Source organism: Perca flavescens, chromosome 7 (genome assembly GCF_004354835.1).
Source record: "Perca flavescens isolate YP-PL-M2 chromosome 7, PFLA_1.0, whole genome shotgun sequence".
Lineage (NCBI taxonomy): Eukaryota > Metazoa > Chordata > Actinopteri > Perciformes > Percidae > Perca > Perca flavescens.
In genome coordinates this window covers 15,274,910-15,302,507 of record NC_041337.1, presented here as the reverse complement: position 1 = coordinate 15,302,507, position 27,598 = coordinate 15,274,910, and the positions used below count along the sequence as shown (strand labels likewise).

The 27,598-nt window shown below is 40.4% G+C and overlaps 1 protein-coding gene across 1 annotated transcript in view; it reads right to left on the bottom strand.

Annotated features, from left to right (window-relative positions):
* LOC114558514 (dedicator of cytokinesis protein 3) overlaps nt 1–27,598 on the bottom strand; it is a 50,624-nt gene that overhangs the window by 7,243 nt on the left and 15,783 nt on the right. Inside the window, exons 7-42 of the mRNA XM_028582573.1 lie at nt 25,956–26,040; nt 24,666–24,707; nt 22,181–22,335; nt 21,811–21,892; nt 21,663–21,723; nt 21,430–21,577; nt 20,282–20,370; nt 18,186–18,311; nt 15,856–15,980; nt 15,536–15,698; nt 15,291–15,397; nt 14,529–14,700; nt 14,333–14,430; nt 14,034–14,117; nt 13,802–13,902; nt 13,623–13,704; nt 13,033–13,203; nt 12,194–12,386; nt 11,922–12,049; nt 11,571–11,717; nt 11,346–11,444; nt 11,149–11,243; nt 10,866–10,941; nt 10,608–10,708; nt 10,452–10,510; nt 10,190–10,338; nt 9,979–10,064; nt 9,838–9,864; nt 9,637–9,732; nt 9,496–9,556; nt 9,293–9,386; nt 7,007–7,155; nt 4,112–4,198; nt 3,760–3,864; nt 2,821–2,962; nt 2,150–2,316 (exon numbers count right to left, since the gene is read on the bottom strand). Coding sequence (XP_028438374.1) covers nt 2,150–2,316; nt 2,821–2,962; nt 3,760–3,864; nt 4,112–4,198; nt 7,007–7,155; nt 9,293–9,386; nt 9,496–9,556; nt 9,637–9,732; nt 9,838–9,864; nt 9,979–10,064; nt 10,190–10,338; nt 10,452–10,510; nt 10,608–10,708; nt 10,866–10,941; nt 11,149–11,243; nt 11,346–11,444; nt 11,571–11,717; nt 11,922–12,049; nt 12,194–12,386; nt 13,033–13,203; nt 13,623–13,704; nt 13,802–13,902; nt 14,034–14,117; nt 14,333–14,430; nt 14,529–14,700; nt 15,291–15,397; nt 15,536–15,698; nt 15,856–15,980; nt 18,186–18,311; nt 20,282–20,370; nt 21,430–21,577; nt 21,663–21,723; nt 21,811–21,892; nt 22,181–22,335; nt 24,666–24,707; nt 25,956–26,040 — 3,952 coding nt within the window. The remainder of the gene's footprint in view (nt 1–2,149; nt 2,317–2,820; nt 2,963–3,759; nt 3,865–4,111; nt 4,199–7,006; nt 7,156–9,292; nt 9,387–9,495; nt 9,557–9,636; nt 9,733–9,837; nt 9,865–9,978; nt 10,065–10,189; nt 10,339–10,451; nt 10,511–10,607; nt 10,709–10,865; nt 10,942–11,148; nt 11,244–11,345; nt 11,445–11,570; nt 11,718–11,921; nt 12,050–12,193; nt 12,387–13,032; nt 13,204–13,622; nt 13,705–13,801; nt 13,903–14,033; nt 14,118–14,332; nt 14,431–14,528; nt 14,701–15,290; nt 15,398–15,535; nt 15,699–15,855; nt 15,981–18,185; nt 18,312–20,281; nt 20,371–21,429; nt 21,578–21,662; nt 21,724–21,810; nt 21,893–22,180; nt 22,336–24,665; nt 24,708–25,955; nt 26,041–27,598) is intronic.

The window sequence follows — 27,598 nt, the reverse complement described above, 5'->3', positions numbered from 1 at the left end:
CACCCGCCCGGCGCCTCACACCCTGGGCAACTCCGGAGAAGAAAAGAGTCCAACCCCTATCCAGGAGTATGGTTCCAGAACCGAGACTGTGCGTGAGAGGTAAGCCCCACCAGATCTAACCGGTAGCGCTCCACCTCCCGCACCAGTTCCGGCTCCTTCCCCCACAGAGAGGTGACGTTCCACGTCCCCAGAGCCAGCGTCTGCCGCCCGGGTCTGGTCCGTCGAGGCCCCTGACCTTCACTGCCACCCATGTGGCATCGCACCCGACCCCAACGGTTCCTCCCACAGGTGGTGGGCCCATGGGCTGGAGAGATGGGAGCCACGTAGCTTGTTCGGGCTGTGCCCGGCCGGGCTCCGTGGCAAACCCGGCCACCAGGCGCTCGCCGACGAGCCCGCCGTCTGGGCCTGGCTCCAGACGGGGGCCCCGGGCTTCCTCCGGGCAGGGTCACTCCATCTCTACCTTGCTCTATTAAGTTTATATTGTATGTAATTACACAATTTAACTTATATTGTCTGTGTGCTGTGTTTTAAGTATTTTATGCCAGCGTGGCAAAGATGAATTTTATTTTACTATCTATCTATCTATCTATCTATCTATCTATCTATCTATCTATCTATCTAACAGTTAAATAATAAGACTGGGAAACCTTAAAACTGTGTTTTAGTGTAGCATGTAGGTCAGTTCAGTGGAGAGTAAAAGTCCTGGTTTGATTTCAAATTTAGGTTACTGTGTCAGAGAAAACTACAGTACATTATCATGACTGGTCTAAGTCTCTAGAGCACTGTTGTCTGTACTTGGACTAGATACAAGCGGGTGAGTAAAGTAAGAACAAAAACACTTGCAATAATGTTAGGGCTGAAATGATTAACCAATTAAATGATGGACAGAAAATGAATCACCAACAACTGGGATCATCTCATCTGTTAATCATTAAAAGTTTCCTCATTGTTTACTGCTTTTTAAAATGTTGCTATCTTTCGGTATCATATTATTGTAAATTGAATATCACTGGGTTTTGATCATTTGGCTGGACAAAAACAACATTTCTTCAAAGTTATATTTGTTGGTGATTTATATATATTTTGTTCCATTTTTTCCACATTTGTCTCTGAATATATACACTGGTCCATCCTATGTGTATTTATTATGTGGAATTATCATTTTTATATTGTTTAATGTGCATTATATACACGCCCAGGGACAACAGATGGAAATTGGCATTGTGATATATCTGGTGCACATTTATTTTCTGACAAACATGATTGATGGATTAATAAGTAATAAAATAGTAATTAGTTGTAGCCCTAAATACAATACAAAAGTATATAGTAGTTATAGCAGTGTTTGAGACTGAGATACTCATTCAATTTGATGGTCATTTCCTTGACGCTAATGCAGTTTTCTGTCTCTGGCTCATGTCGTCATGATTTTGGAAACTTTTTCTCTTGCCACATTACATCATTCTGCAGTGTTTATGACTAATGCACCTGTGGTTCAGACAGGGACTGCTGTAAGTTACAATTGCAGAAGCTGCTACACAAGAGAGATATATCTGTGTGAATACCTAATTTTACATGTTTTAGGTTTTCAACAAAGCAACTTGCTACCTACAGAAACAAATGGTATATGTCATCATATAGTAAGACAGCCCTGTGACTTTAACTCACAAGATGTAATTGTGACATGACTAAAAAAATGATCAGATAAATCTGTGGTGGAGTAATCAGAGAGACTGGAGAGATAGTATTAAGCCAAGCACCTATAGTTTATGTTTGACCTGCCGACAAGATATACCGTAAACTTTCTGAAAACCACCGCATCTCTCTAACCCTCTGTTTGTTTGATGCCTCTCTCTCTCTCTCTCTCTATCTCTCTCTATCTATATTTCATATCCAAATCCAGGCTCACTGGACAGAGTGATGTTGTATGCTGTATAATATAGCATGTATAGGCTTTATAATAAGTATGTATAGGCTATATAAATAAAATGTACTTGATATTTTTTTTGCTAGAGGCCTCTGCATCAATCTAACTGCAGTTTTGAGTTTGATCCATTTAAGTTGCATGTAAATTCAGTATTTCTGTAAAAAAGAACAGAAAACTGTGAGGCAAAAATGGACTGAGAGTGGCACTGCTGGCTCACTGTACCCTGAACTCATTTTCGCGGTCCTTGGGCCCCTTGTGAAAAGGCCTGTCATAGTGGAAGCGGCTGACATTGTTTATGCGGTAGAAGCTCTTGATCCTCTCGGGCACACGCTCCAGTTGAGGCACATCAGAGATGTCTGACACTGGAGTCACCGCATAGATCTGCAAGTCTAGAAGCCAAGTGTCAAGGAAGTGACAGACAGACAGACAGACATGCATATTCACAAAGGGAGGGATATTCAAGGGAAATGCTTACAGAGAGTGTTTGCTCTCACCGTCTTGCTCTGGAAACCAAACCCAACATTGTATACAGTGTTCCTCTTTGATCTATAATACCCTTTAGCACATACATAAGTAATACGAAGTGCAAGCTGTAATGTTGAAACAATTAGTTGCTTAATCAATCTAAAGGAAATTAATTGTCAATCATTCTAATAATTGATCAACTGTTCAAGTCATTTATCAAGCAAACATACTACATATTTACTGGTTTCACATTCTCAAATGTAAGGATTTGCTTTTATATCATTAGACATTTAAGGTATTTAAGTTTTAGACTGTTGGTCACTGGTGAGACGAACAATTTTGTCCGACCAACAGTTTTAACAGTCTTGATACAAAAAATAAACTACACATTAATTGACAGTTTTAGCCCTATAAGCCGTGTAGGATACACTGAGCGTCGCTCTGCAGGATGGTGTCGTCAGGTTGGTTGGGATGCTGCATGGCAATGGCTTGTGGAAATTCCCCCAGCATCCTTTGCTGGAAGTCCTCGAGCCGTTCATAGTCATAACCCCGACAGACAAACTCCTTGTTCTGCAGAAAAGGAAACAACAACAGCCGGTGAATTTATTCAACACTGACAGTGACATACTGATGAGAAACTGCTGCACATGAGTGCTCTGGATTTTTTACAGTTGTTTTAGCACTAGTACTGGTAGTACTAGCTGATTTTAGTATTAGCTGCACTACTTTAGTTGTTTTAATACATATTGTGGATAAAACAGCAAAAAAGGCATTCTGTTGGATTTCTAATGCAGTTCTGCTGAATAATATAACACTTCTCCTGCTGCCTTAAACCTGCCATAGCTAGTCACTAACTGTGTGTGTCTGCTGCTTGGTTCTTAGTGTTTGGAGGGCTTTTCAGAGCTTTTTGTGCTGAAAACAGGTGCCTGCTGTGACCGCAACCAATGTATGGGAGCGGTTAGAGTAAACAAAACAGTAAAATTGCGTGGCGAACAGCTAAACAATGAGCTGAAACTCACTATGAATGCGCCGTAAAGCCAAATGGAGCTACAGATTGAGATTAAGAAATCCTTGTAAATTCATCATCAAGATCAACACCTTTCACATTGTCACATTTCTTTCACATTGTCATATTATACATAATGCTATTATGAAAACATTGACTATAACCGCTTTAATGAAATACAATAGGCATAGCATATAGGTAATTAACAATTGCACTTGGCTGTTAGGAATAAATTAACTCCCTGGCTAGATTTACAGTTACTTTTTTATTTATTGTAATTTTCTAGTGTAGCTGTCCGCATTAGCAGAAACATAACTGTGTCAGGACAGACAAAGATGATACTAGATTTAGTAGGTCTTACCCTGAGGAAGAAAGGAAACTTCCTGCCATAGAAGCCCATTCTGAAGAACTCCGGCTCAATCCTTTGCTGCTCAATGATGTTGTCATAATATGCTGCCTCCATTTTCTGTCACAGAATAATAAACATGCAAAAGAGTCATGATGAATAATGATTTAATCACACACATTACTGAATCCTCTGCATGTCCTGATGAGTGTGGCTGTGCACAGGTAATTAGGACATTGTGTTTGTGTTATATGCACTTCACAGCACATCAGAGAATGACAATGAAAGAGGGAGCTAAAAATCTGACATCAGCATCACAGAGGAAGCTTGTTTGATAATAACAGGACGCACGCAAGACTTGACTTACCCGTATCCAGCTGAGGCTCTGATAATCGTATAAAGTCTCGTACTGGAAAGCCAGCTCCCGGCAGAGAGAGATTCCATATTCCCAGCACTGCAAAATCAGATATAATTGAGATGAATGGAACATATCAATAAAGCTTAATTTACCCCTGATAATAAAGATTATTATTATCGTTAAAATAACTGTGAAATTAGGAAACGTTGGCATACTAGGAGAAAGTATACAAAAAGTAAAGTTGTTGTACAGGAAGAATCACTGAGACAGCTGATGGATTAATACAGCAACAACATGAAACGAAACACAGACAAAAACACCTTCATCAGAGTCTATAGGAGTCTGGTTTGCCTGCTGAGCTATAGTTCCAAAGGTTGGAGCTAAAAGTAGAAATATCATATTTGGAATTTAATATAGCTTGAAAATGTGTGTGATAACTGAAAAGTTGCATGTATGCATTTCTGTTTACTTTAAATTCTACAATAACAATAAATAAAAACATCACTTGCAGGTTTTCAGACTTGTACTTTATGTTTCGTGGAGATGGTTGTATGAAAAGTTATGATGTTATGTTTTACATGCCATATGGGAAGAAATTCAGAAGAAGAAGAACACAAACTTTTGCATAATTTTAACTCATTTAGTAGAAGAAAAAAAACAATTCATGTTTAACTAGGAGAACTGGGAGCTGTTGCATTAAAACTATACTTATCTTCTGTTTATAGAACTTTCCTAATAAAATAATAAAATTGACTACATATACAATATATTTATATATTTAAGTTTTCAAAATAAAATATCTTGCATTTTAATGCATGAATATGAGTATGCAGTAAAAAAGAAAATGGCACGCTGTTTAGTACATATATAGTTTTTTTTATCAAAGTCTTGCGGTCGCCAACCTGTATGTTGCTCTTTAAGCACATATACATTTCTATTTGTGAAATGGCTGAATTTTAACATTTGTAAAAACAGCAGCAGGTGATTCCACAGGTACATACAGGCTACCTTTTTCTTTTCTGTTAGAGCAGCAATAAAAACTAGAGATGACAAAGAGTTAATAAAGGAGACCACTTTTATTTCCCTTCTCAGCTGCTCCCAGAGTCCAGAGGGCATTGTCCTCTCCAAAGCACAGAGACCAGTCAACTAATTTAATTTTGTGGATGAATGCCAGCCAGGGAGGAATGATTCGGGGAAGCAAATCACATTTGAGCAGACATCTGACCCTTCCTGAATAGTACTGTCGATATGGACAAAGGTTGCATGTTTGTATTTATATTATAATATTCAGAGTTTGCTTTAGTACAGAAAACTATTTCATGATAAATGCCAAGGCAATGAAAATTATATGATGTTGTTTTGATAATCCACAGTTCTGTTTATGCTCTCAACGCTGTAGAAAGGATGTTGCTTTAGCCTACTGACATCCTTTTTAAAAAAAAAAAAAAAACCTGTGGTGGAAAGTACATTTATTTAAGTTAAGTATTGAGGTAACCTGACTCCGCCAGATGGATTGCTTCGCATTTGCTCGGCATATTCATCTGGGAACTTTCCGTTGGAGAACTTTTGGGAAGGGGCGAAAATACTGGTTAGCTGATTGGATAAACCATCTGTCTATCACCACCTAACCCACCTCAAAACCAACGCTGATTGGCCCGGTCGTTTGGCTAACGGCTCCAAATTTTCTCTGCCTCAAGATGCCAGACTGATCTGCGAGTGGAAAACTGGAGCTCGCGAGATCAGGACGGTCTCACGAGGCTAGTATTGAGGTACTTACTTGTCTTATTTCACAACATTTATCTTGCTGTAAATGATAATATTTGACATTGAAAACATATGATCAGCATGTAAAATATAATGCACAGTTAAATATTTAACTACCCAGCAGTATATAAAGTAGTTAAAATTAGCTCCACGTTCACAGGCTACATTAAAAGCTACTTACATAAATGTATAACCTTGTTAGTAATAATCAAAATATAAGTATAATAATATAACAATCTTGGCAGCTGTGTTTTGCATAACAAGTCTTTATTTTATATTAAATACAGTATACATTTTTTACCAATACTGTTGTACTTTTACAGAATTACATTTTGAATTTAAGACTTTAAAGCTGTAGTATTTTCACACTACAGCTTTAAATGTATTGAAACTTTTACTTAAGTAAAGGATCTCAGTACTTCTCCACTACCAATGTATAATCTAATCTAAGCACAAGTAAGTTTTAATGTAAAACATGATAAAAAAAAAAGACACACTGCAAGATTCTGTCTCTCTCCTAATGTTAATGAGGGCAAAACATAATTATGTTTGGGAACAGCTGCACTGCAGATGAGTAAAAACAGCCACTTGAACATCCATCCATCCATCCATCCATCCATCTTCGTCCGCTTATCCGGTGTCGGGTCGCGGGGGGAGCAGCTCCAGCAGGGGACCCCAAACTTCCCTTTCCCGAGCAACATTAACCAGCTCCGACTGGGGGATCCCGAGGCGTTCCCAGGCCAGGTTGGAGATATAATCCCTCCACCTAGTCCTGGGTCTTCCCCGAGGCCTCCTCCCAGCTGGACGTGCCTGGAACACCTCCCTAGGGAGGCGCCCAGGGGGCATCCTTACCAGATGCCCGAACCACCTCAACTGGCTTGAACATTGTAAAAAAAAAAAAAAAAAAGTTTAAGGAAGCTATGAATCTAAATGTGATCTAAGTTGATTTAGTTTCTTATATGCCTTATCCAGCACGAACCAACCAATACTGCTCCATCACTGTAAAGTTAACTTGGCCTTGCCTACATTTTCACGTTTTACTATGTGAGCCTCAATTGCAGCGGCCAAAGGCCTGAGACACTGGCTTGAAAATCAGTCAAAACGCGAGAGCGAGAGATAAAGTTATAAAAATTCACTTGCCTTGCCCTTGTTGAAGTAGTGGAGGATCTTACGACTCAGGTTCTCCTTACGTTGCCACTCACTCTGACAGGGGTAGTGGAGGAAATCCCTGAGGGGCCGGTCCTCCCACTGCAGCAGCTCCCAGTACAGCAGCAAGGTAAACGCTGCCTCTGTTGTCGAGGGGGTACAGGTCAAAGGTCTTCAGAATAAAAGTGTATTATCTGCTATCTAGTAAAGGTACAGATGTTGAACAGTCTGCTCAGTCTGGCCTCAGTGATGATATCTTTTTGGGTTCAGTTTTTGTGAACAGATGGTGAATGGCACAAAGCTCAGTCAGTGGCTCAAAGCACAATTAGCCCAGAGCATGGTGAGTATGTTTTGGTATATTGGTGGCCAGAGGAGCAAGAGGCACCTGCACAGTTGAAATCCTATCAGCTGCTCTCAGTTGCTTTGGCACAATGCTCAAATTAAAATCAGGATTCTGTAAAATTCTCAAACCCATGGTTGTACAGTAAATAAGGTTTACGTTTAATTTCAAAAAAAGTTTCTGATTTGCATGTCTTGTTTTGAGATTTGTCTTCACTCTACTATTTAATATGTATTTTAAGTTTTACATTATAGTTACTGTACATATAAGGTCATTTACTGTAAATACTGGACATACCAGAGAGTTGACAATAAATAAATAAAATAGACTATGGTGTTTGTATGGCATGAGTTTATTCAGTCAGCTGTAAAGGATATTTCATTTGGTTGTTGGGTGACTGAAAATAGTCTCAATGAGAAATGACACATAGAAACACAATATTAGTTATATCTGTCATATTGAAATAGTTCCTTAGACATTTGACTGTCTTGGCTTTAAACTGTAATAAAATAAATTATAAACTAAAGCTGAAACGATCAGTTGATTAATCGATTAGTCGATGGACAGAAAAAGCTTCTCAATTGTGAAGATTTGCTTCTTTGTCTTATGAGATAATACATTAAATACCATTGGGCTTTTGAGTGTTACTTGGTAAAACTCTCATTTTATAAATTAATCGAAAAGTATAATTATTAGTTTCTGTTCTAAAATAAACAGTACAACATGAATCCATTGAATCCACAGTATAAAACCAAAGACAAATTATGCTTTTTCTATGTTGAATTCATAGTTTCCTTTAGTGTTATTGATGAATAAGGTTTGTTTAATTAGTTTTCATCACTTTTCGCTACATTTACATGCACACAATAAAGCCACCACTGCCAGTAATATGAGTAAATCAAGAACACTTTTACATTTACACAAATACATAAACTTCCCCTGATTTCCTGTTTACATGATTGAGAGAGGCATTACCAGAGCTAAATACAATTTACTATAACCCCCTCTAAAAATTACTTATTTTCTCTTTTTCTAATATAGAATGGACAACTGTCATATAAATGCTGGGGTTGTGTTTTACCAGTTTTTATAAGACGATGCCACCAGACTCTTTTCTTTGTTTAATTGCTGAGGGCAGATCTGTTGGAATTATTTTTGATTATCTACAGAGAACTGTATTCTGAAAAAAGGTATCCAGGCCTGAAATTATCACCTTTAAAGCCCCTGCACAATCACATTTTTTCAGTTACTCTTGCTAGTTAAATCTCTACTCAGGTTAAAGGTGGGTGGAGGTGAGCTGGGAAGTATGGGAGGTCATCAGGTTCCATGTGCTAATAAGAATCATAAAGATTAATGATCAAGTTGTACCTATAAACTGCGGGAGCTAGCAGGCTCTAAACAGCAGTCCACAAAGTTATACAGCATTTTATCATTTATCTCTGTCACTGTCCTTGCACTCACTACAGCCAAGCAGCATTCCACCTTCTCTGCTGCTTGTATTAGTTTGCCATGCAGTTATAAAACAAGGAATAAAACAATCAGTATTTCCTGAATGTATAGTTAAACTCACCCTCTCCCTTAAACTGGTTGGACTTTATTGGACCACATTGAGAAGATGTATAATCAGCTAAAACAAGTGAAATGGCCTGTGTGAGTGGGCCTTCGGTATGCAGGGCCTCAAACCCAAAAACATATTGCCATGATTCTGCTTTACATGTTGTGCTTTTTCCCACCTACTACATACTGTATATTCTACTACTTCTCCAGGTGCCTCTATTGGTAAAATCCAATGAAAGGATAGATACAGCACACGCAGAGCAACAGAGCAAATGAGAGAAAAAAAACCTGTGTTCACCAAATAGAAATGCTACTTTACCCGGAACAAATACCCGCCATGAAGCATGCATCATCACAAAAAATGACCCAGTAATCTCCCTTACCTGTGTAGTCCTCCGCATGGAGATGCAGGTCACACAGCTTGTGGATGTAACGGATGTACATGTCCTCCTTGTTGACCTCTGATTTGTAGAAGTTCTGGGTTTGAATGAAAAAGAATGGTTAAAATCTTATTGCATATGTAGAATTATTTATTCATCCTTAACATGTTTCTAAAATCTAAAAAACACTGCCATGAATGTCTCACCATGAGGTTGACAGAACCACCAATTTTCTTGTTCTCCATCTCATCTCCTTTCATGCAGTCCCTAAAAATGAAAAGTATATATTTTTTTCTCAATTTCATGATCCCATTAGAGTTATAATGTGCAACTTAATCTCATCATACCTGTAATCCAGTAATCGCTCAACAAGTCTTGTGACTGATGTGACGAATGAGATCCCGGTCTCTCTCCAGGTCTCCTGCTCTATCTTCTCCAGCAGGCTGCAGAGAAAATAAGATACTCTTACTAAAGGTGACAAGCACAGAAGTGAATAGCTATAAATCACTATGACTCTTAGTCTTAGCAGTGAGGGCGTTACACCTCACCTTGGATAAGGACCAAACAGCTGGGTCCTGCGTTGTGACAGTCAAACAACACAGAGCAGTACGTTAGAGGGAAATACTTTGAGAGCAGCATCTTTCTAAGTATAACTCCACAGGCTCACTCAACACAGGTTTGATGCTTACAAAAGGCTGAAGAGCTCTCTGTGATTATCATCGCCTTTCCCATCCGACACCATGCTGTCCAGCTTATCCATCAGCTCTGCTTCCACCTACACACACACACACACACACACACACACACACACACACACAAAAGATGTGGGTATGTTATGTGACAAACAACGTACCATGGCACACAATCTGTACTTTAGAGAGAAAATAATTTCATAATGACCTGTTTGAAGTTGCCGTTTTTCCTCTGCTCCCAATCCATCATGTCATGGAAAATTGGAATCATGATATTTCGAACCTCGGTCTGAGGCACCAGTGTGACGCCAAGGAAGGGACCCATCATTCCTGGGATGAAGTGGGGCTTGTTGTCACCTGGATTACATAGATTCACATAGATAGGAGCCGTTTTTAAATAAAAATCTAGATGGAGGTGGTCCACTGTGATACTGTATGCTTGTGTAGTGGAGTCAGGCTGTCTGACGCACCTAATTTTTGCCACATGCTGAAGAGCTCATAAGCCATCATCACTCTCATATCTCCATGCCTACAAAGAAAAGAGCGGACATTGAGGTATAAAAAGTTTGATTAATAATTAACATGTTGGAGAGAATGCACACAATGAATCTACAGCAGTTTCTTACTTGTCCAGGACTTTCTTTCTCTTTGCCGCGCCGAGCGCCTCCAGCTGCAGACTGGGCTGGTTGATGTAAAGTACAGTGAGGCTGAAAAAGGAGTTCCACACCTAACACACACAACAGAAAAAAAACAAAAGTGAATAAATGCTACGTTGAATCATTACACTAGCTTCAGAAATTGAATTATGGAAAAGCATCACATAGTTTGTGGCTTCATGGTGTGGTGGGTTTGCTAAATGCTAGCCTCCTGTTTTTCAGACACACCTTGAAATCAAAATCTGCCTCTGAGAAGTTCTTGTGCAGCGCCGGAGACAGGAACTGTGTTGTCACTACAATGATACTGCAGAAAGCAAAATTACACTGTCAGCTTACGAAACGAGGTAGATGCCAAAAACAGATTGCAACAAAACAAATAAAAATTTGCAACACAAGCGTCACCTTCAGAGCAGGATTATCTGAAGAGAGTCTGATCTAATGGTTGGCTGTATTCCCTTACCTTCTCTGGGACAAAGAAGACTGAATGACAGAAATGGAAAAGCAGACTCACTGACTAGTTAGAAGCCTCATGACGCTCCAGTCTCGGGGGAAGATAGTCAGTTTCATCAGATTGCGGAACACGCAGAAGATCTTCAAAAGGAACTCCTGCAAAGGAATATATTTAAAAAGTGTATGCAGTCAAGGTATGTAGTAAGTAGGCTGCAGCAAAATGCAGTGATCAAGCACAGCTATGTAAGAGTCCCCCACCTTCAGCTCCTCTTTGCTATGGAAGTTGTTGAGTAGATGGTGAAAGTGGATCTCTGTCATCTGCCGGAGCAGAGAGAGAAGACAGGAAACATATTCCCCCTGCACGAAAAGAAAATGACAGATATGGGCACACATATTCAAAAAGGTTAATCAACTCAAACTATGAACTAAAATTCCACCAGTTTTTATTGCACGTCCAAGAGGCACATATGAGTGGCAGCTTACCGTTATCTCGGCAGTGCACTGGGGACAGCGTTGTCCTCTGGACGTCTCCACAGAGTGAGACTTGCTCATGATGGACAGCAGAGTCTGCAGCAGCACATCCAGAAGGCTCTCCACCATCATCTCCACTTCCTCCTGAACAGAAGACTCCTGAGACACACAGCGATGCAAACATGCTGCTTAATGCTTTAGTGTTTGTGCTAACATGCTACAGCTACATTACCATGATACAATATATTTCAAAAGGAAATAGGCATGTTATATTGTCTTTACTAATTCAATTTAACTTTTTTGTAATCACATGTGATTTTAAGTCATATATGTTGAGTATGCATATGGTATAATTTACTGTACCATCGAGCTAGTCTTAATTATGGAAAAGATGCTGCCAAGGATCCCAGAACAGATGAGCAGCTCCCTCTGCTGGCGCAGATGCAGGTGGATGTGATGCAGAACCACCGGCAACAGAATACTACGAGACTCTGAGGCAAGAGAAGAAGAAAAAAAAGTAGACAGAGTGAAGATGAGACTGAAAAGCACTGTATGCACATTAGGCTTACATATATGGTTGTTTTGGTATCTTCAGAGTAGATAACACTTTGCATAAACATTCATGTTTGTCTCACCAGGAAAGAAGAAGAGGCGGCTCTCAACCGTACGAGCAATGGACTGCAGTTTGACTACATCCATAGACTGGCCAATGTCCACAGTGCTGGGCATGCTCCCTAGGGTGCCCCTGACGTATTCGGCTACCTCCTGAACGGTGAACATCTGCAGCAGCTCATCAAAGATATCAGGGAAACTGTTCAACAGTGCTGCCTGGGGGGTGGACAAAGGAAGAAGGAATATGAAGTGTGCATACGAAATAACATGTTTCAAAGAAGCTACACTTACATGAATAAAAACATCACAAAAATTACCACTTTTAACAAATATTGACACTGACACAAAACTTTAACCTGCTGTTTATCTTCTAAAAGGAGCGCCAGGATCTTAATAGTGGAACATCATTTATCTCTTTTCACATACTGCATAGCAGTTATTTAAGAATACATCATCCTGGACACAAAGCATCTGCTGCATTGTGGAACCAACACAGGGGGGCGCTGTGACTTACTGAGATGGATGAGAGCCCCGGGCATGACCACAGACAGGCATGCAGCTGATCACACCCCTAAAATGTCCCAGAGCAAGACAAGGATAGGGCAACAGTGGGGTGCGAGATTGAAGCATCGGTCACAAAATGCACAGAATGAAAAGTGAAATAAGTAAAAAGAATGAAAGGAGAAACAAGTTAACAAACAGAAATGAATCAATTAATGGTGAATGCAAACTAAGAGGATGAATAAAAGAGAAAATAAAAACATTTATAACCAAAGATAAAATAAGACTGCCAAGCAGGTGACACATTGTACGTCGTCAGAACAGTTAGACAGTGTTTGTCATGCTGTGTGCACTATCTGACCTGCGTGAACACCAGGTTCTCTGAGCTGCGGCTGTCCAGACTCAGGACGAAGCGGATGGACTGGAAGAGCTCTTGGATGCTGGCTCTGAACTGCTCCTCCTCCATCCCGCAGGTGGCTCTTGAGTACAGGATACGAGACTGGACGATGAACTTGAACAGGTACTCCAGAGCCTGAGGGGGGTGTCGGCAGGAAGCAGACAAAGACACACAGTCAACAAAGATACACATCATTTCGTACTATAAATTCGCTCACAATGAAAAAACACTGAGCACTGAATGGGTTTGTGGTTGATCATCCAGAGAAAATCAATACATAAAACAAATTCCAATTTTCAGGTCTCGTAAGAAAATACCTCTTCACATGATCTCATCGGGAAAAGGAAATTCAAAGACCCTGTGGAAATGTCTCACTCTGCACATTTCAATATCTGCAGAGATTTTATATAACTTGTCTCAGCAGGGAAGTCACTTACTGAGGCCGCATATGGAGTCACATTACTCCTTATCGTCTGTCTGTTACCATTTCCGACTAATTAATCCTAGTAAAAGGAGCCAGGCCGGACCAGTAGGAAGTGTGTGTGATACTTTACCCTCATGGCTTCCTGGATGTGGTCCTGTCGGACGACCTCAGCTGAGCGGTCCATGTACCACTTCAGACATCGAATCAGCTCTCTGCAGTAAATCATGGTTTGAAATTATGAGAGTCAATATCAAGTGTGACTTTGTAACTATCTAAATTCAGATTTTTGTATTTGCTTTGTTGTTGTACTTGTATGCCAAAGCTCCCGCAAAGTGGTTTTGGATGTAGGAGTCCATGACAGGTCTGAAGTGGTAGAAACGGCTGTCCCTGAGCAGGTTAATGATGAACACCTAAACACACATATATATATATATATATATATATATATATATATATAGATAGATGTTATGCTCATTTCCTCTGCTTACAGGCAAAATAAATCATATGGTAGAGTATAGTTGTGCTCCTTTAATTTTCCTACCAGTGACTGGAAAACCAGCGGTCCGTATTTATCAGTGTTATCATCTAAAAGACAGAAGAGCGTATCCAGGACATCTCGTAAGAACTGTGAGGAGAAAAAGGAACAACACTTTACACATCACATTAAAGGCTTTGCTGCTAACTAAAATAGAAACAAAGGGTAGCCCCTTCATCCAAAAACATGGCAATAAAACCATTTTTTAATTCTGAAATGATTATCATAGAAAACTGTAAATGTCTTTTGTTGAGTGAATAATATAAAATAAATCAAAAATATATAAATAGTGCTATGACAGTGACCTTGACAATCTCCTCTCCACTAATCTGACGTAATCGACCGAGGATGTCCAACACCCTGTCTGGATGGGCCTTCCAGTTCAGAAGAGCCAGAAGGTCCACTAGCAAGGGACGATAAATCAAATTGAGTTGAATCAATTAATCAAATTAAATGGGAAGTCAAAATATATAAATAAGAGCATGTAAAGTGTTTGATTACCATTTTGTGTGAGTTTGGTGGAGCAGAGTATCGTTGAGACCCAGAAGGTTTCTTTGGGGCTTCTCTGGAAGGGCAAGTTGGCCGGTAGATTGGGGCAGCTGTTGAAGTCCTCTTTACAACAGGGCAGACTCAGGTACAGGCCCTGGTTACTGAAGGTAGCATTTTCATCACACTAGAGGACGGATAACAGAGGGAAAGAAAAGATTCATTAGGTTTTGGAGACATCTTGGAGTTCAAAAAAGTAATGGAACAATGGCGCTCTCAAGTCGGTGATCAGTCTCTGACCACAGAATCATTTGATTGGCTCTTCTATGTAGCTGCAACGTTTTGTGCTCCCACGCCAAAGTTTTATTCTGAGCGTGACACTTTAGTATGCTAACAAGTTACATTGATTATTTTATTAATGCCATAAATGATAATTATGAGACTCTCTAACTGCTGTGATCATTGTAGAATGTGTAAATGTTTTGGTGAAGAAGAGGAAACAAAATGGATGGTGCATTTAATTACATGTTGTCAGAGCAGACTATGACCCAGGGTCCACTGCTGAGAAAAAAAACAATAAAGACACACAGAGAGCTGCCAGCTGCCGACTCCCAGCACAGGACTCCCCACCAACACAGAAACAACCCATCACAGCGGGGCCATGCAATCGACTTTTAATTTAAAAGCTTAAGACACCAAAGGTCAAAGTTAAAAAGACACCGACGATAAAGATATGACACCATACATCTAAAATGTGTATGTTGAACCTGTACATACCTTGTACACATATAGCTCATGGCTTTCATCTGACAGTGTGGTCCCATCTTCTCTCATCAGAGGAGTGAAAGCAAAACCAAACAGTTTTTTCTCTCCTTTGTCTTTAGCTGAAAGGAAGCGCATCATAATATCATGCATCATCATACTGTATCTACACGGCACAAACCATACTTGCGTGATCCAATCTGTCCTAATAAACTTGTGCGCTGAGGGATGACTGCCACTGGGCTGAATTAGTGACTCACTGGAGCAGTGTCTGAACTCAAGGCGTAGGTGGGATCCTCTGAAACGATCTATGGGAATGGGAAGCTTGACCATCTCACTCCAGCGAGGGCTGTTGTTGTGGTAAAGGACAAAAGAGCGATATTCACTTGTGTTGGGCTCCCCACTGCCCAAACTGATGCAGTCCTGAGAAGAAAAGGAGCATGGTGGATTGTTTTTAGTGACATATACTGATAGTGACGTATCAAATTAATGTGCAGATGTATGGGAGGAAGGTTACATTTGTCATGACTCGTATATGGATGATATGGAACACAAAAACTCATGTACATATGTGTCATACTTTGAGTGTGTCCCCGTCGGCATAAAGCACATAGAGCGTGACTTCGATGTTCTTCTGGACGCTCTTGCCGCCCCTCTCAAACTCCCCCCGCTCCAGGGTCAGGTACAGGTCATTGCGTATGTCACCTAAGACAATAACACAAGGGAAATTACAGTTTATGGGTAAACTCCACCAACATATCAAAGCCTGTTGACAGGTCTTGGGGGCAACGCATTAAAAACGTTTTATAATGCCCTTTGCGGTTCCCTCTGGAGTGCCTCAAGTGATGTCAGTTTGGGACAACAGGCATGTGTACAGGTGTTCTGTTAACAGATTTACTGACATTTTTACAGATTTTTGCAATATCGCAATATATGGGATAGACTGCCAGGAGGAAGGCTATTTCCCCTGTATCCAGCTCTCCTAATACATCCATGGTGTAAAGAAAGAAGTGAGGTTCACCAGAGCTCTGTAGCCCGGCTACATTAGCATAACACAACTGAATCTCTGGTCCAATCTCCAAACTGTTAGCAGTCAAGTTGGGTAATTATGGGTAATGTAGGCATAAGGTTTTGACAAGAAGAAGAATGCGTGGAATAAAAAAAGACAATATCTCTGGCTCTGCTGCATCGATTTTGACCTCTTTTTTTGCATTGTGACTTTGATAATGTTATAGGAGTGCTATGCTAAATCGGCAGAGCACTCTTTTACAGTAAGCTTGACACACTAGCTAGGACGTCAGGCGCAAAATCATTGCCCTCTTGAGGTTCAAGCTAGAGACAACAACAGGACAAAGACATCTCAGAAATTCCCAGACTATGATAACAAACATGTCTCCTGCCTTGGCGATGTTAATAAGTTATAATGTACATGTCAACCTCTGTTCCACAAACGAACTGCAAGTGGTCAACATAAATTAAGACTAAGCTGTGCACCACAGACCACATGCCATTGTTCTTGTCGATGACAAATGACCCCGCTGAGTTGTAATACACTGTAGCTCATGACTGCCTCAGCACCTTTTGTGAGGTCAGTGTTTAATGCAATAAATATCAGTGGCAACAGTGGAGGACAATATTGCAGTTATATATAAAATCAGATTATAGTTATTTATATCCAAGTCATTTCCTTGGGGACGGATGAGTCACAAGAGTTGATATTGGGAGGTATTTCAGACTAACTGGAGCTGGAGAAGAGCTGGAGAGGAGCTGGAGAGGAGAGGATCATACATTCTCAGTAGACACAAAGCAGAACAATGTTATCTGATGAAATATACCGAAATAAACACACACCTCTCCCCTTTTCTTTCTCTCTCTCTCTCTCTCTCTCTCTCTCTCTCTCTTTGAAGACCTCTGCTCTTCATACATTTCTCAGTACCTGACCTAAATGCCGATCTCAGGCAAATAGGGAGTGACAAATCTGAGAGCTTCCTAAATAGCAATGGTGTAGCTACAGTAGCATTAAGTAAAAGTCCTGCATTCAAAATCTGAGATGCTTATACTGCTGCATCAATATGTAAGTGGCATTTTACTAATGTAGCTAGTCAAGGTGTGTCCAGTTTGAACAACTTTACATACAGTTAGGAAGTTTAGTGTTCCCAACCTCAGGGTCGGCTTCCCTCAAAGGGGTCACAAGATAAATTTGAGGGGTCATGAGATGATTAATGAGGCTCGAGAGAAGAAAAAACAAGGTTGACTTTTGTTTGACTATTCTCAAATTTTTGCCGTTTTTGTAAAATATTGGATTATTTTACCTCGTTTGGCCTCATACAGTTATTTAAATTAACAATCTGAGAAGTTAGGAGGGAAAATGTCTTGTTGGGGGAACTTTAACAACTCATAGACATCGGAGATAAAACAAGAGGCCACTAGTATTGTACAAATGTACAACATCTTTTTTTAAACTTAGTCAAAGTGTTCAATGTAACTGAAAAATAACTAGTAACTGTAGCAGTCAGATAAATGTAGTGCAGTAAAAAGTACAATGTTTTCCTCTGAAGTGTAGAAATATAAAGTAGCATCAAGAGGAAATACTTAAGTACAAATTGTGCTTCAGTACAGTACTTGAGTAAATTTACTTGAATGACTATTTCCTCAAGACCACAGCCCATTCTGCTCTATCCTACATCTTTCTAACACCATTTCCATTTTCTTCTATTCAATTTTAACCCCCATCCTTGCTTTTCTTACATCCTTCTTGCCCAATCCCTGTCTTCCTTCATCTGCCTCGTCTGTACCTTGATCTGTGACCTTACCCTCTTTTCATTCCTCCAAGCCATCTGGCCTCTGGTCTCCACCTCCTCCCTGAACCTCTCTGTCCACATTACCGCCCACTGCTCTTTGCCTCCTTACCTGGCAGGATGACATCTGGGAAACCCAGTTTGCGTGTGAGTGCCAGGGCCCTGTTGAACACAGCCTGGTTCTCCCGTCTGATCTGCTCCAGCTCACCCCGCAGCAGCTGCAGGGAAATGATGAGGCCTGGGGGCAGGAAGGGAGGGGAGGGTTGAGTGTGTGTGTGTGTGTGTGTGTGTGTGTGTGTGTGTGTGTGTGTGTGTGTGTGTGTGTGTGTGTGTGTGTGTGTGTGTTTGTGCGTGCATGCGTGTAAATAGGGGGAAAGGGCAAATGTAGAGGTGTGGAGTTGTGGGAGGAAAGTGGAGTTGAAGAAAAGAAAGGGAAGAGATGAATAAGAAGGGAGTTGGGAGGGGTATTTAAAGGACATTAGTCAGAATGTGGGGGAGGAGAAGACAGACACAAGAGTGGATGGAGAGACGTGATCAGAGCCAGGGACAACAGAGGGAGGAGAAAGGGTGTAGTGGAATTACGCAAAGAAGCAAGGAAAAATATGGCTACCACACAAATCTAGTGACAGATTTTTGTGAGGCATGAGTCATATATCAAACTGTGAGATGCTCATAAAAAAAAGAGAAGTAATAGTGAATTAGGAGAGTTCATGCTTACAGTAAGGCCAAGCAAGATTGTATAATACCAAAGACAAAAAGTGAGCTGCATTATCTTTTCATAGCAGCTAACCAAATGGGTGAGCTGGTGTGTTTTCTCCTTCAGGTGATTAGTGACAGTTAGGGGTGGGTGGTATATTGTGAAGTAATTTTGATTGACATTCATAGATATCAGGGTATACGTTTTATACTTTTGTTGTAAAACCATTTTTAGATAAATTAATTGGAGGGGAATTAAAAGAATAGTTTGACATTTTGGAAAATATGCTTATCCGCATTCAGAGCAGAAACTACTAGTTGATTAATTGGTTAGTCAATCAATAAATAAATCAATAATAAGCAAACAATTTTGATAATCAATTCATCATCATTTGACAAAGTCATTTTTTAAACAAAAACACAGCTCTGAATTTCCCTGCTTCCAGGTTCCAGGTACACAAATGAACATTTGGCTGGTTTTCGTGGTCTTCTTCTTTGATGGAAAACTGAACATTGTTGGGCTTTGGACAGATCGGGACAAACAAGAATATTGAAGAAGTCACTCAGGGCTCTGGGAACTATTTAATATTCCATATGATTAATCGAGAAAATACTCTGCAGCCTTATTCATTTTTAGATGATAATTTTGATGCCACTTTCTTATTTGTCCTTTGAATATGAAGCTACAGCCAGAAGTCAATTATCTTAGCTAAGGACAATTTCTATTTCTTGGCCAGGAGAAGGAGCAGGAGTCACTGCTCACGGCAAAAAAACACATTACTCACGTAATCCCCTGTAAAACCACAAAGTTTAGTCTTGTACACTTCTGTTTGTGTTCGGAACAAAAAAATAGATATTTAATGAGCTTTAGATGTACTGGTAGGCATAGCTAGCTGTTTCTAATCTTTGTGCTAAGCTAACTGGCTACTGCCTGTAGCTTCTTATTTACCGTATCGACATGAGAGCAGCATCAATCTTTTCACCTAACTCTCTGCAAGAAAGCAAAAATGCCAAATGTGGAACTATTTATTTAAATATGTGAAAAGAAACAAGGTACTTCAGATGCAAAAACCTTGTTAATCCAACACTAGCTGCAATAACCTGACATGTTAAAGGGATAGTTACCTCAGTATAAACAGTACATGAAATTTTCTGGCAGTTAATAGATGAGTTAAATATATGATCATATGAACCCTACACTATTCACACACAAAAGAAAATTCACTTGGTTTGAGGGATAATGTTAATCATTTTAGTTGTATTGATTAGATATAGTCGTTAATAGCAACGTGTCTACAAAAAAACAAATTTCCTGTCCGGTTTTCAAAGAATAATCAACAGACCTTGCTGGGCACAATTGTCTTTGGAACTCATTTCTATGAAGGAACTAGTTCCCTATAAAAACTGTAGACAGCATGTTCACCATGACACTGTGTCTTGGGAAAAAAGGTGCAAATCTATAATCCTGGGGAGACCAAACAGATAACAGACCAGTAGAGACATTATATTTACCATAGTTGGTACTGGGAGCGGAGTACTTTGTGTTGGACTTGCGAATGATGTTCTCCTGTATCTGGTACCACTCGTTCTCATTGTTACATCTGGAGAGAAAGACAGTTGGGTAGGGCTGTTAACAACGCACCCATTAGTGGGTCCAGATGGAGGGATCGGGATTGTGTGCATGGGGACTACATGAACAGCATGTGTCCCAGAGCCGATTTACTCCTGGAGAAAAGGTAGCAGCAGGGGGAGGTGCTATCAAGCAGCACATTAGCCCAAATGCACAGCTCACTAAGCAAACCTGACAGCCAGCTCTCTACCAGCCTTTTTCATTACTGTGGGCCCGTAGGCCCCTGGGATGGCATGGGGAAATACACAGACTGGAGCGTTATAGGAGCCGACAGTTTGGAGGCAGCTCAGCACTGAATCACTGCTTGCTTTTTAAAGGGAAGAGCTCTTTGCCTCAGCAGAGGAATCCAATAAAAACGACAGCTTTCTATTCTGGAAATCTTTATTTCACACCGAGCTGTAAAGTTATCCTGAAAATGCTACACAAGAAAAATGTCACATACAACAGGATGGCAAAGTGTATGAATGACCTCTGACCCGGAGTGGACGCTGAGGAGGACAATGCTAACACAAGGAGACATTCTAGCTGTTGACTGACAAGAGAAAATGCTGAGCTTGGTGTTTTTTATTCTTTTATGTCCTCTAACTTTGTTCAATTATCAAAGTGTCATCTCTCTCTGTCTCTTCCCCTCTCCTTCTCTGTGTCTCCCTCGTTCACTGGGTTGGCCGGTGTACAGGAGTGGTTCTCTGTGGCGAAGCCTAACAGAAGCAGCCAGATTCACAACATGCCAAGTGCCCTATCTCAGGCCCGGGATGAGCAGCTATTGATTTTTCAGAGGACACTTCATTATCATTCTGGTCAAAACACACCAGGCATCAACACTGAAGCACTAGGTTGTCATGCATGCACGACATTTGCAGAACATTCACACATTCCCGCCTCACTGAATAAACTATTCAACTCTATTACCAGCAACTACTGAGCAATTACACTGACGGCTGTATACAGATTGTATTCTGTTTCACACTTTAAAATGCAAGAGGAATTAAGAATTAAGAATTAAGAAGAAGAGCTTGACATGTATACTCACGTGTAAACTTTGAGCACAAAGTCCTTCTCCTCTTTGAGGTCTGTGATGGTGTGGAAAACATCACTCATGGCAAGTACAGCGCAGCCATAAGGTCTTCTGTACTGCACATGAGGTGGGCCTTTCTTTGAGTCATTCAGCAGCATACGACCTGGAAACAAAAAGAAGAGGGACAAGCTAAGAAGGAGCAGTGATGAACCAAAAACCTCTGTCATTAAACACTGCACTTTATTTACCAGTTCTTATGACATGTGCAACAATGTACAGGTCTCTCTTCAAGTCTTTACTGCTCAGGTCCTAAAGTAAAATGGGATGAAAAAAAAACTTCCTTAAAGTTGAAATACAGAGTATTTATATTTATGTCTAGAAGGGAAAATATGTTACCGTGAAGAGAGCACACAGACGATCAACCTTCTCTGGATTCTTTGGTCCTCCATTTTTGTTCAGTTTCACCATGAACTTCTCACTGCAAAAGAAGCCAGTTCACAGTTTGAGAGTGTCTGTCAACCACAGAATGCCTCAGTCAATCTGCTGGACAGAGATAGTGTGTAAATGTGTGTGTGTGTGTGTGTGTGTGTGTGTGTGTGTGTGTGTGTGTGTGTGTGTGTGTGTGTGTGTGTGTGTGTGTGTGTGTGTGTGTGTGTGTGCGTGTAAATGTGCGTGTGTGTGGTGTGTGTGCGTGTGTGCGTGTGTGTGTGTGTGTTGTGTGTGTTTGCTCTTGCATCGTGGGATCATTCTGGGCTGTTATGTGTACCTGATCTGTTTGGCCTCGCGAGTGTCATACAGAAAAAAGAAGACGTCTGCATCCTCGCTGATGCTGTTGTAAGTAAAGCTCTTCAGATTAATGAAGAGGTGGTGCGACACAGGGACACGGCAACCGTCACCATGGCGCTGTCTCGTGTTATCACTCTGGGAACAAAAGAAGAAAGTGACCACTAACAAGACAGGTCCTTACTGCGAGAGAGGCAAAGTACCTGCCACTCTGTATATAGAGAAGCTTATTTAACAGCTCTATGAGGGTACTGTAAGGGGTGAATAATTCATTGATATATGCTCTACAGTGTATTCCATCCTTTCACATGTACATGTTATTTACAGTTGACTCAGTAAACATGCAGGTTACAAGAAATTATGAATGAATGATAAAAAATGCAGCTCTGGTGTATTTGTTGTTAGGGGATGCAGGGAGGGTGCATTCCTGTGATGTAAACTTTTCCATTTATATGCTTTAGAGTTTAACATTGATATCTGCCTGTTTAATATAAAGCAACTGCTTGTTTGATCTTGTTTGTTTAATCCATACAAAAGCCAAAGTGTACAAACGACACATTGTTTTATGGGAGGCTTATTAGGGAGCTTTATGCCGAAAACACACCAAGCAGCAGCGACGTGCAGCCAGCGGCGAGCTTCATGCAATGTCTAAAGAAAGCTGTGGCCATTTGATTCTGCCTGAATGCTGCCAAACTAAAGTTAGGGATAGTTTAGTCTCGCTTTGCCAGACCCTCCTCCAAATCGCGTTGAAGGAGGGTCTGGCTACTCTACATAGCATTCGAGGATGGGAGGAAACCATGCTCTGGTTTAATGGCATTTCTTTAAACCAATCAGAATCGTCATGGGCGGTGCTAAACTCCGCACAGAGCCGCTGCAAAATAGTCGTGCGAGAGAAAACTCAGATTGGACAGATAGTCTAGCTAGCTGTCTCAATTTACCCTGCAGAGATCTGAGGAGCAGTCAACAATAGTCCTCATTTATCCACCGAATTTAAAATTCCAACACAAAGAAAGTGGGAGGAAACGGAAAATACATGCATCCAGCGGAATTTCCTGCAGCGCCGGAGAAATCCCGGAAGTGGATTCACTTTTTGCAGCGTATTGTGGCCAGATAATACCTGCAGCCAATCAGTAAACAGATTCCTATGACATGTTGACCTAAGTTACAAAGAATTTCTTCCTGCATGAAACACATTAACACATACAATTTTATTATTGCGGCAAGCGTCACTTCGCCACTGCTTGGTGGGTTTTCGATGTTATACTGTTGGCACACATCTTGGGGCATATGTGGTTCCAATGGGAATCAACCCTCACACTCTGGCAGTGTTGGTGTAAGGTTCTTACGGAGTATGGCAGTGACACCATGTAATTTGAATTTTATATCAAGGGCTTTTAACCCTAAAAGCTCTTATTATGTCCTCAGTGCAATAAAAGAAATTCCCATCACCAAGTCTAAATGTGTTAATGTCACAGCCAGAGTGCCCTGACTTTACAAGACTCATTTGGTACACAGGGCTAGATTTACTAACACTAGCGCAGTTTGCGCTGCGTCTGTTAATGCGAGTTCGGTAATAGCGCACGCTATGCTTCCACATTTTGCGTAGTATTTATCAACCCTTACACCCATCAGGCAATCAGCGTCTTTCTCCGTCCACTATACCGTAAATTGCGCTGTAGCGAAGCGGTACTTGTGCTATGATATGGCTGAGTGCAGACTGCGATATTCCCACTGCTGATGCTATGACTGTTTGAAATGATCCTGCTGCCAATATTTGTAATGTAGCGAGGAGTTTAACAACTGCTGGAATGTAATGTGAACGCTGAGTGGGTGATTCAATGTCATCTTTGATTTCTTCCAGTAACTCTAATATTGCATGGCTGCTTGATCTGTAACGCTAAATGATGTTGTGTTCACTGACAAAGTGTGATTCTTGTGTTAAAAATATTTTCAGCCTCGCCTATATCTTCGTCTTGCTCAAATTACTGTTGCCATTTCACCAGCGGCATAAAGGTCTACGAGGAAACTCGATTGCGGCTGGTTTAGACCTGCTTTTAAGAGGCGGAGAATTTCCCCCGCAGAATAGAGACGCGCTCTTACTGACAGTCTTTGTTAATACCACGGAATATATAATTAGGCGCACTTTGCGCTTATCCTCCCACCTTTTTGGATGGAACTCCCACTTTCCCCACGACCCTCCCACGAACGCATATTGAAAGCGCAACTTGTCTCTTCTCGCTCATGTGGCAGACAATCTGCGGTTTTACCCAAGTGCGCCCTGTTTGTAAATAGCCCGCATCGGTTACGTCCGTCTTTGCGACCAAATAGCGCCTGGAAACAGGCGCAAACGGCTTGATAAATATAGCCCAGAGTGTACAGAGAGAAATATAAAATGAGACATGAAGAGACTTACAAAGTATGAAAGGTTCTGATGATTTTGTAAACAAACTGCTTTGAAATTACTATACCTGGTTTGTGCTTTGCTGACCACAGTGTCTGCTGGATATATGCTAAAAAAGAGTGAAGTTCAAAGGAAAGATGTCAGATCAGTCAGCCCATTCTTTACTCTTCCCACACAGCATTGAACTTATTTACCTTATAGCAGCTTCAGACACACTACCTGAACGATGCTTCGGTCGATGTTCAAATCTGACAAAATTTCACCTACGCACATTGCCAAGTGGCTATACTACTGTGGCGCTACAAGAAGCCCACATGAGGCAAAACGTGAGCGTGTGGGAGAGGAGAGGACAAAGCCAGAATCGCCCACACACACCTCTCTGGTTAGCCGCCTAAAAGAACTCCTCTATTCCTCTACCTGAAGAGGTGCCAAGGCCTTGTGCCCTGCCAAAAACAAGCTCACTTTCATCAACAGAGTCAGGCGGCTTTTTGGCAAGGAAGAGCTACGCTGTTGTTTCTGGACAAGGCATTTAGTGCACAAACATTCTGTGCGCAAAGCTGAAAAACATGGCATCGGGATAATGGGAGGCTGCAGGGCAGTTGGAGTGTTTCGATCAGCATATGGAGATTCAACTTCTGACCAGAAAGGATCTCCCTCCTAACAGTATCCAGCAGTATTACATTAGATTTCATAACATCTGTGCTGTAATGGCATATTTCTAAAAAAGTGTGTGTGTGTTTGAAAGTCCCATGTAACTGAAATACATTTGAGGCAATATTTATTTATAGAAATATGCCTCTTGTTTGCTGGATTAAAGGAACCAAGACTAAAATATGTAATTTATTTTTAAAAATAACAATAAAAAATGTATTTTCCCATAGCCTCACCTGGGACTGTCACTTTGCATTATGTCTGCATTGCTAGCTGGCAATCATGCTTGTGAGAGTTATGTGCATGCAAGAAAAGGAACAAAATATGGCAGTAAGATAAGCATAAAGAACAGTTTGCATAAGGCAGCTCCAACAGCTGAATCGCACTCTCTTGTGAGTCACCTTCTTATGGATGATTTGATAATCGGTAAATTCACACATCCCTACACATCCAACAAAACAGTCTTATATGCAAAAACAGTCTGTGCAATGAAAAAAATGCACAGAAAAAACTCATAGTGGGTAAAGACAGCATCTTTGAGTCATTGCAGTAGATATACATAGTTTATCTAGTACAGTATATGCATGCTGCAGAATCCTATTTAATAGCATTTTTATCCTTCAAGGAATACTGTATCGTATTCAATAATTCATGGGTTGAATTTGTACAGCATGCACTGGTTCAAGAATATTCCCACCCAACATACCAGTTTGTGTAGTTCTGATATGCTGATCTGATCTGGATCCACCATTTCAAACTCTTTTCTGGGAACAAGGTCTAAGCCAAGGTGTCTGGTGAAAGAGGGGGTTAGGGGTGTATGACGAAGAAGAAGAAAAACAGTAGTGAAGAAAGGAATATTTTTAAATAAAATGAGGTTCTGAGTCAAACAATGTCACATTTCAACTTTTAGTGGAAGTGAATCTAATGTTGAGCTTGTGCATAAAATCTTGGTGTTCTTTATCACTTCACAAGATGATAAGAGACATGTATCAATCAACTTTGTAATATATCCAAATCTTTATAAACATGCCTTTTTACATTTACTTAAGTAAAAAATAATAGTATTTCTGTTACATGCTACGTTGTACTTTATACCCTTTTCAGATGAAAAAAAACAAACACCGTTTACTTTTATCTGACATCTATAGTTATTAGTTTTCATATTAAAGAAATGGGAAATATGTTTATTCACTTTCTGCTGGAGAGTTAGATGAGAAGATTGATACCACTCTTATAGATGTACAGTAAATATTAAGCTATAGCTAGCAGACAGTTAGCTTAGCAAAAAGACTGGACGAAAGACAGGATGAAACAGCTAACCTGGCTCTGTCTGAAAATATGCCAGCACCTCTAAAGCTCACTAATTCGCACATTATATCTTGCTTGTGTAATCCATACAAACAACTGTTGTGTAAAAATTACAGCTTGCTGTTTCACTGGGCGGTTTATATGCCAGACTATCTCTGAGCTAAGCACAGTCCCTTACTTGAGTCTTGCTGGTTGCCTGGCAACTGCTCAGGGCCAAGAAATAGTGGTAATAGGCGTATTTCCTAAAATGTTGAAATTTTGCTTCAAGATTTTACATACAAAACACAGGATTAATTTATCAAACATCATTCATTTAGTAACTACACGTCAGTATTTCAAGTTTTTTAATGTAGCTGCAACATTAAAAACTGCTATTAATGCATCATTTAAATAATCAATGATATAATGTATATTATGGATATCTCTAAAAGGAGCCATTCTGCATAATGAGTATATATATATTATTATTATAATTAGGCCGACTATTAGATAGTGTTTTAAAGGTGACGAATGTTGGATTTTCATGGTAAAATAATCAGTTAAACGTATTTCAGAGAAATCCCCGTGAGCTAAAACATTCAGATTTCCAACTGTTCTGAACCTCCGGTTTCAACAGTTTTTTCTACTCTCGGCTAGGTGTTACGTAACATTTGGCCGGCCTTCTATGATTGGTCATCTGCTCCAGGTAGGAAGTACTGGTGTTTATTTTTAAAGCTACTGCGGTGTTAACATTGTCGCATGTAGCTACATGCTAACAGTAGTAAAAGTGTTAATCTTGGTTGCCAATGTTGTTAAAGAGACAGGCACGCGCCAACAAAGCTTTTCAGACAGAAGGTGAATACAGGAGCAGCAGCAATGGGCAGTATGAGAAATTATGTATGAGAGTGTTTTTTTTTAACATTAAAGCATGTAAACATGTTCTAGTACAAACACAAAATACAAGTATGAATCTGAAAATGCTATATAATAGTTCACCTTTAAACTCACGCGATGCATCGTGCAGTTATAAACCTTGATTTGCAAAACAATCAGTTATATTGA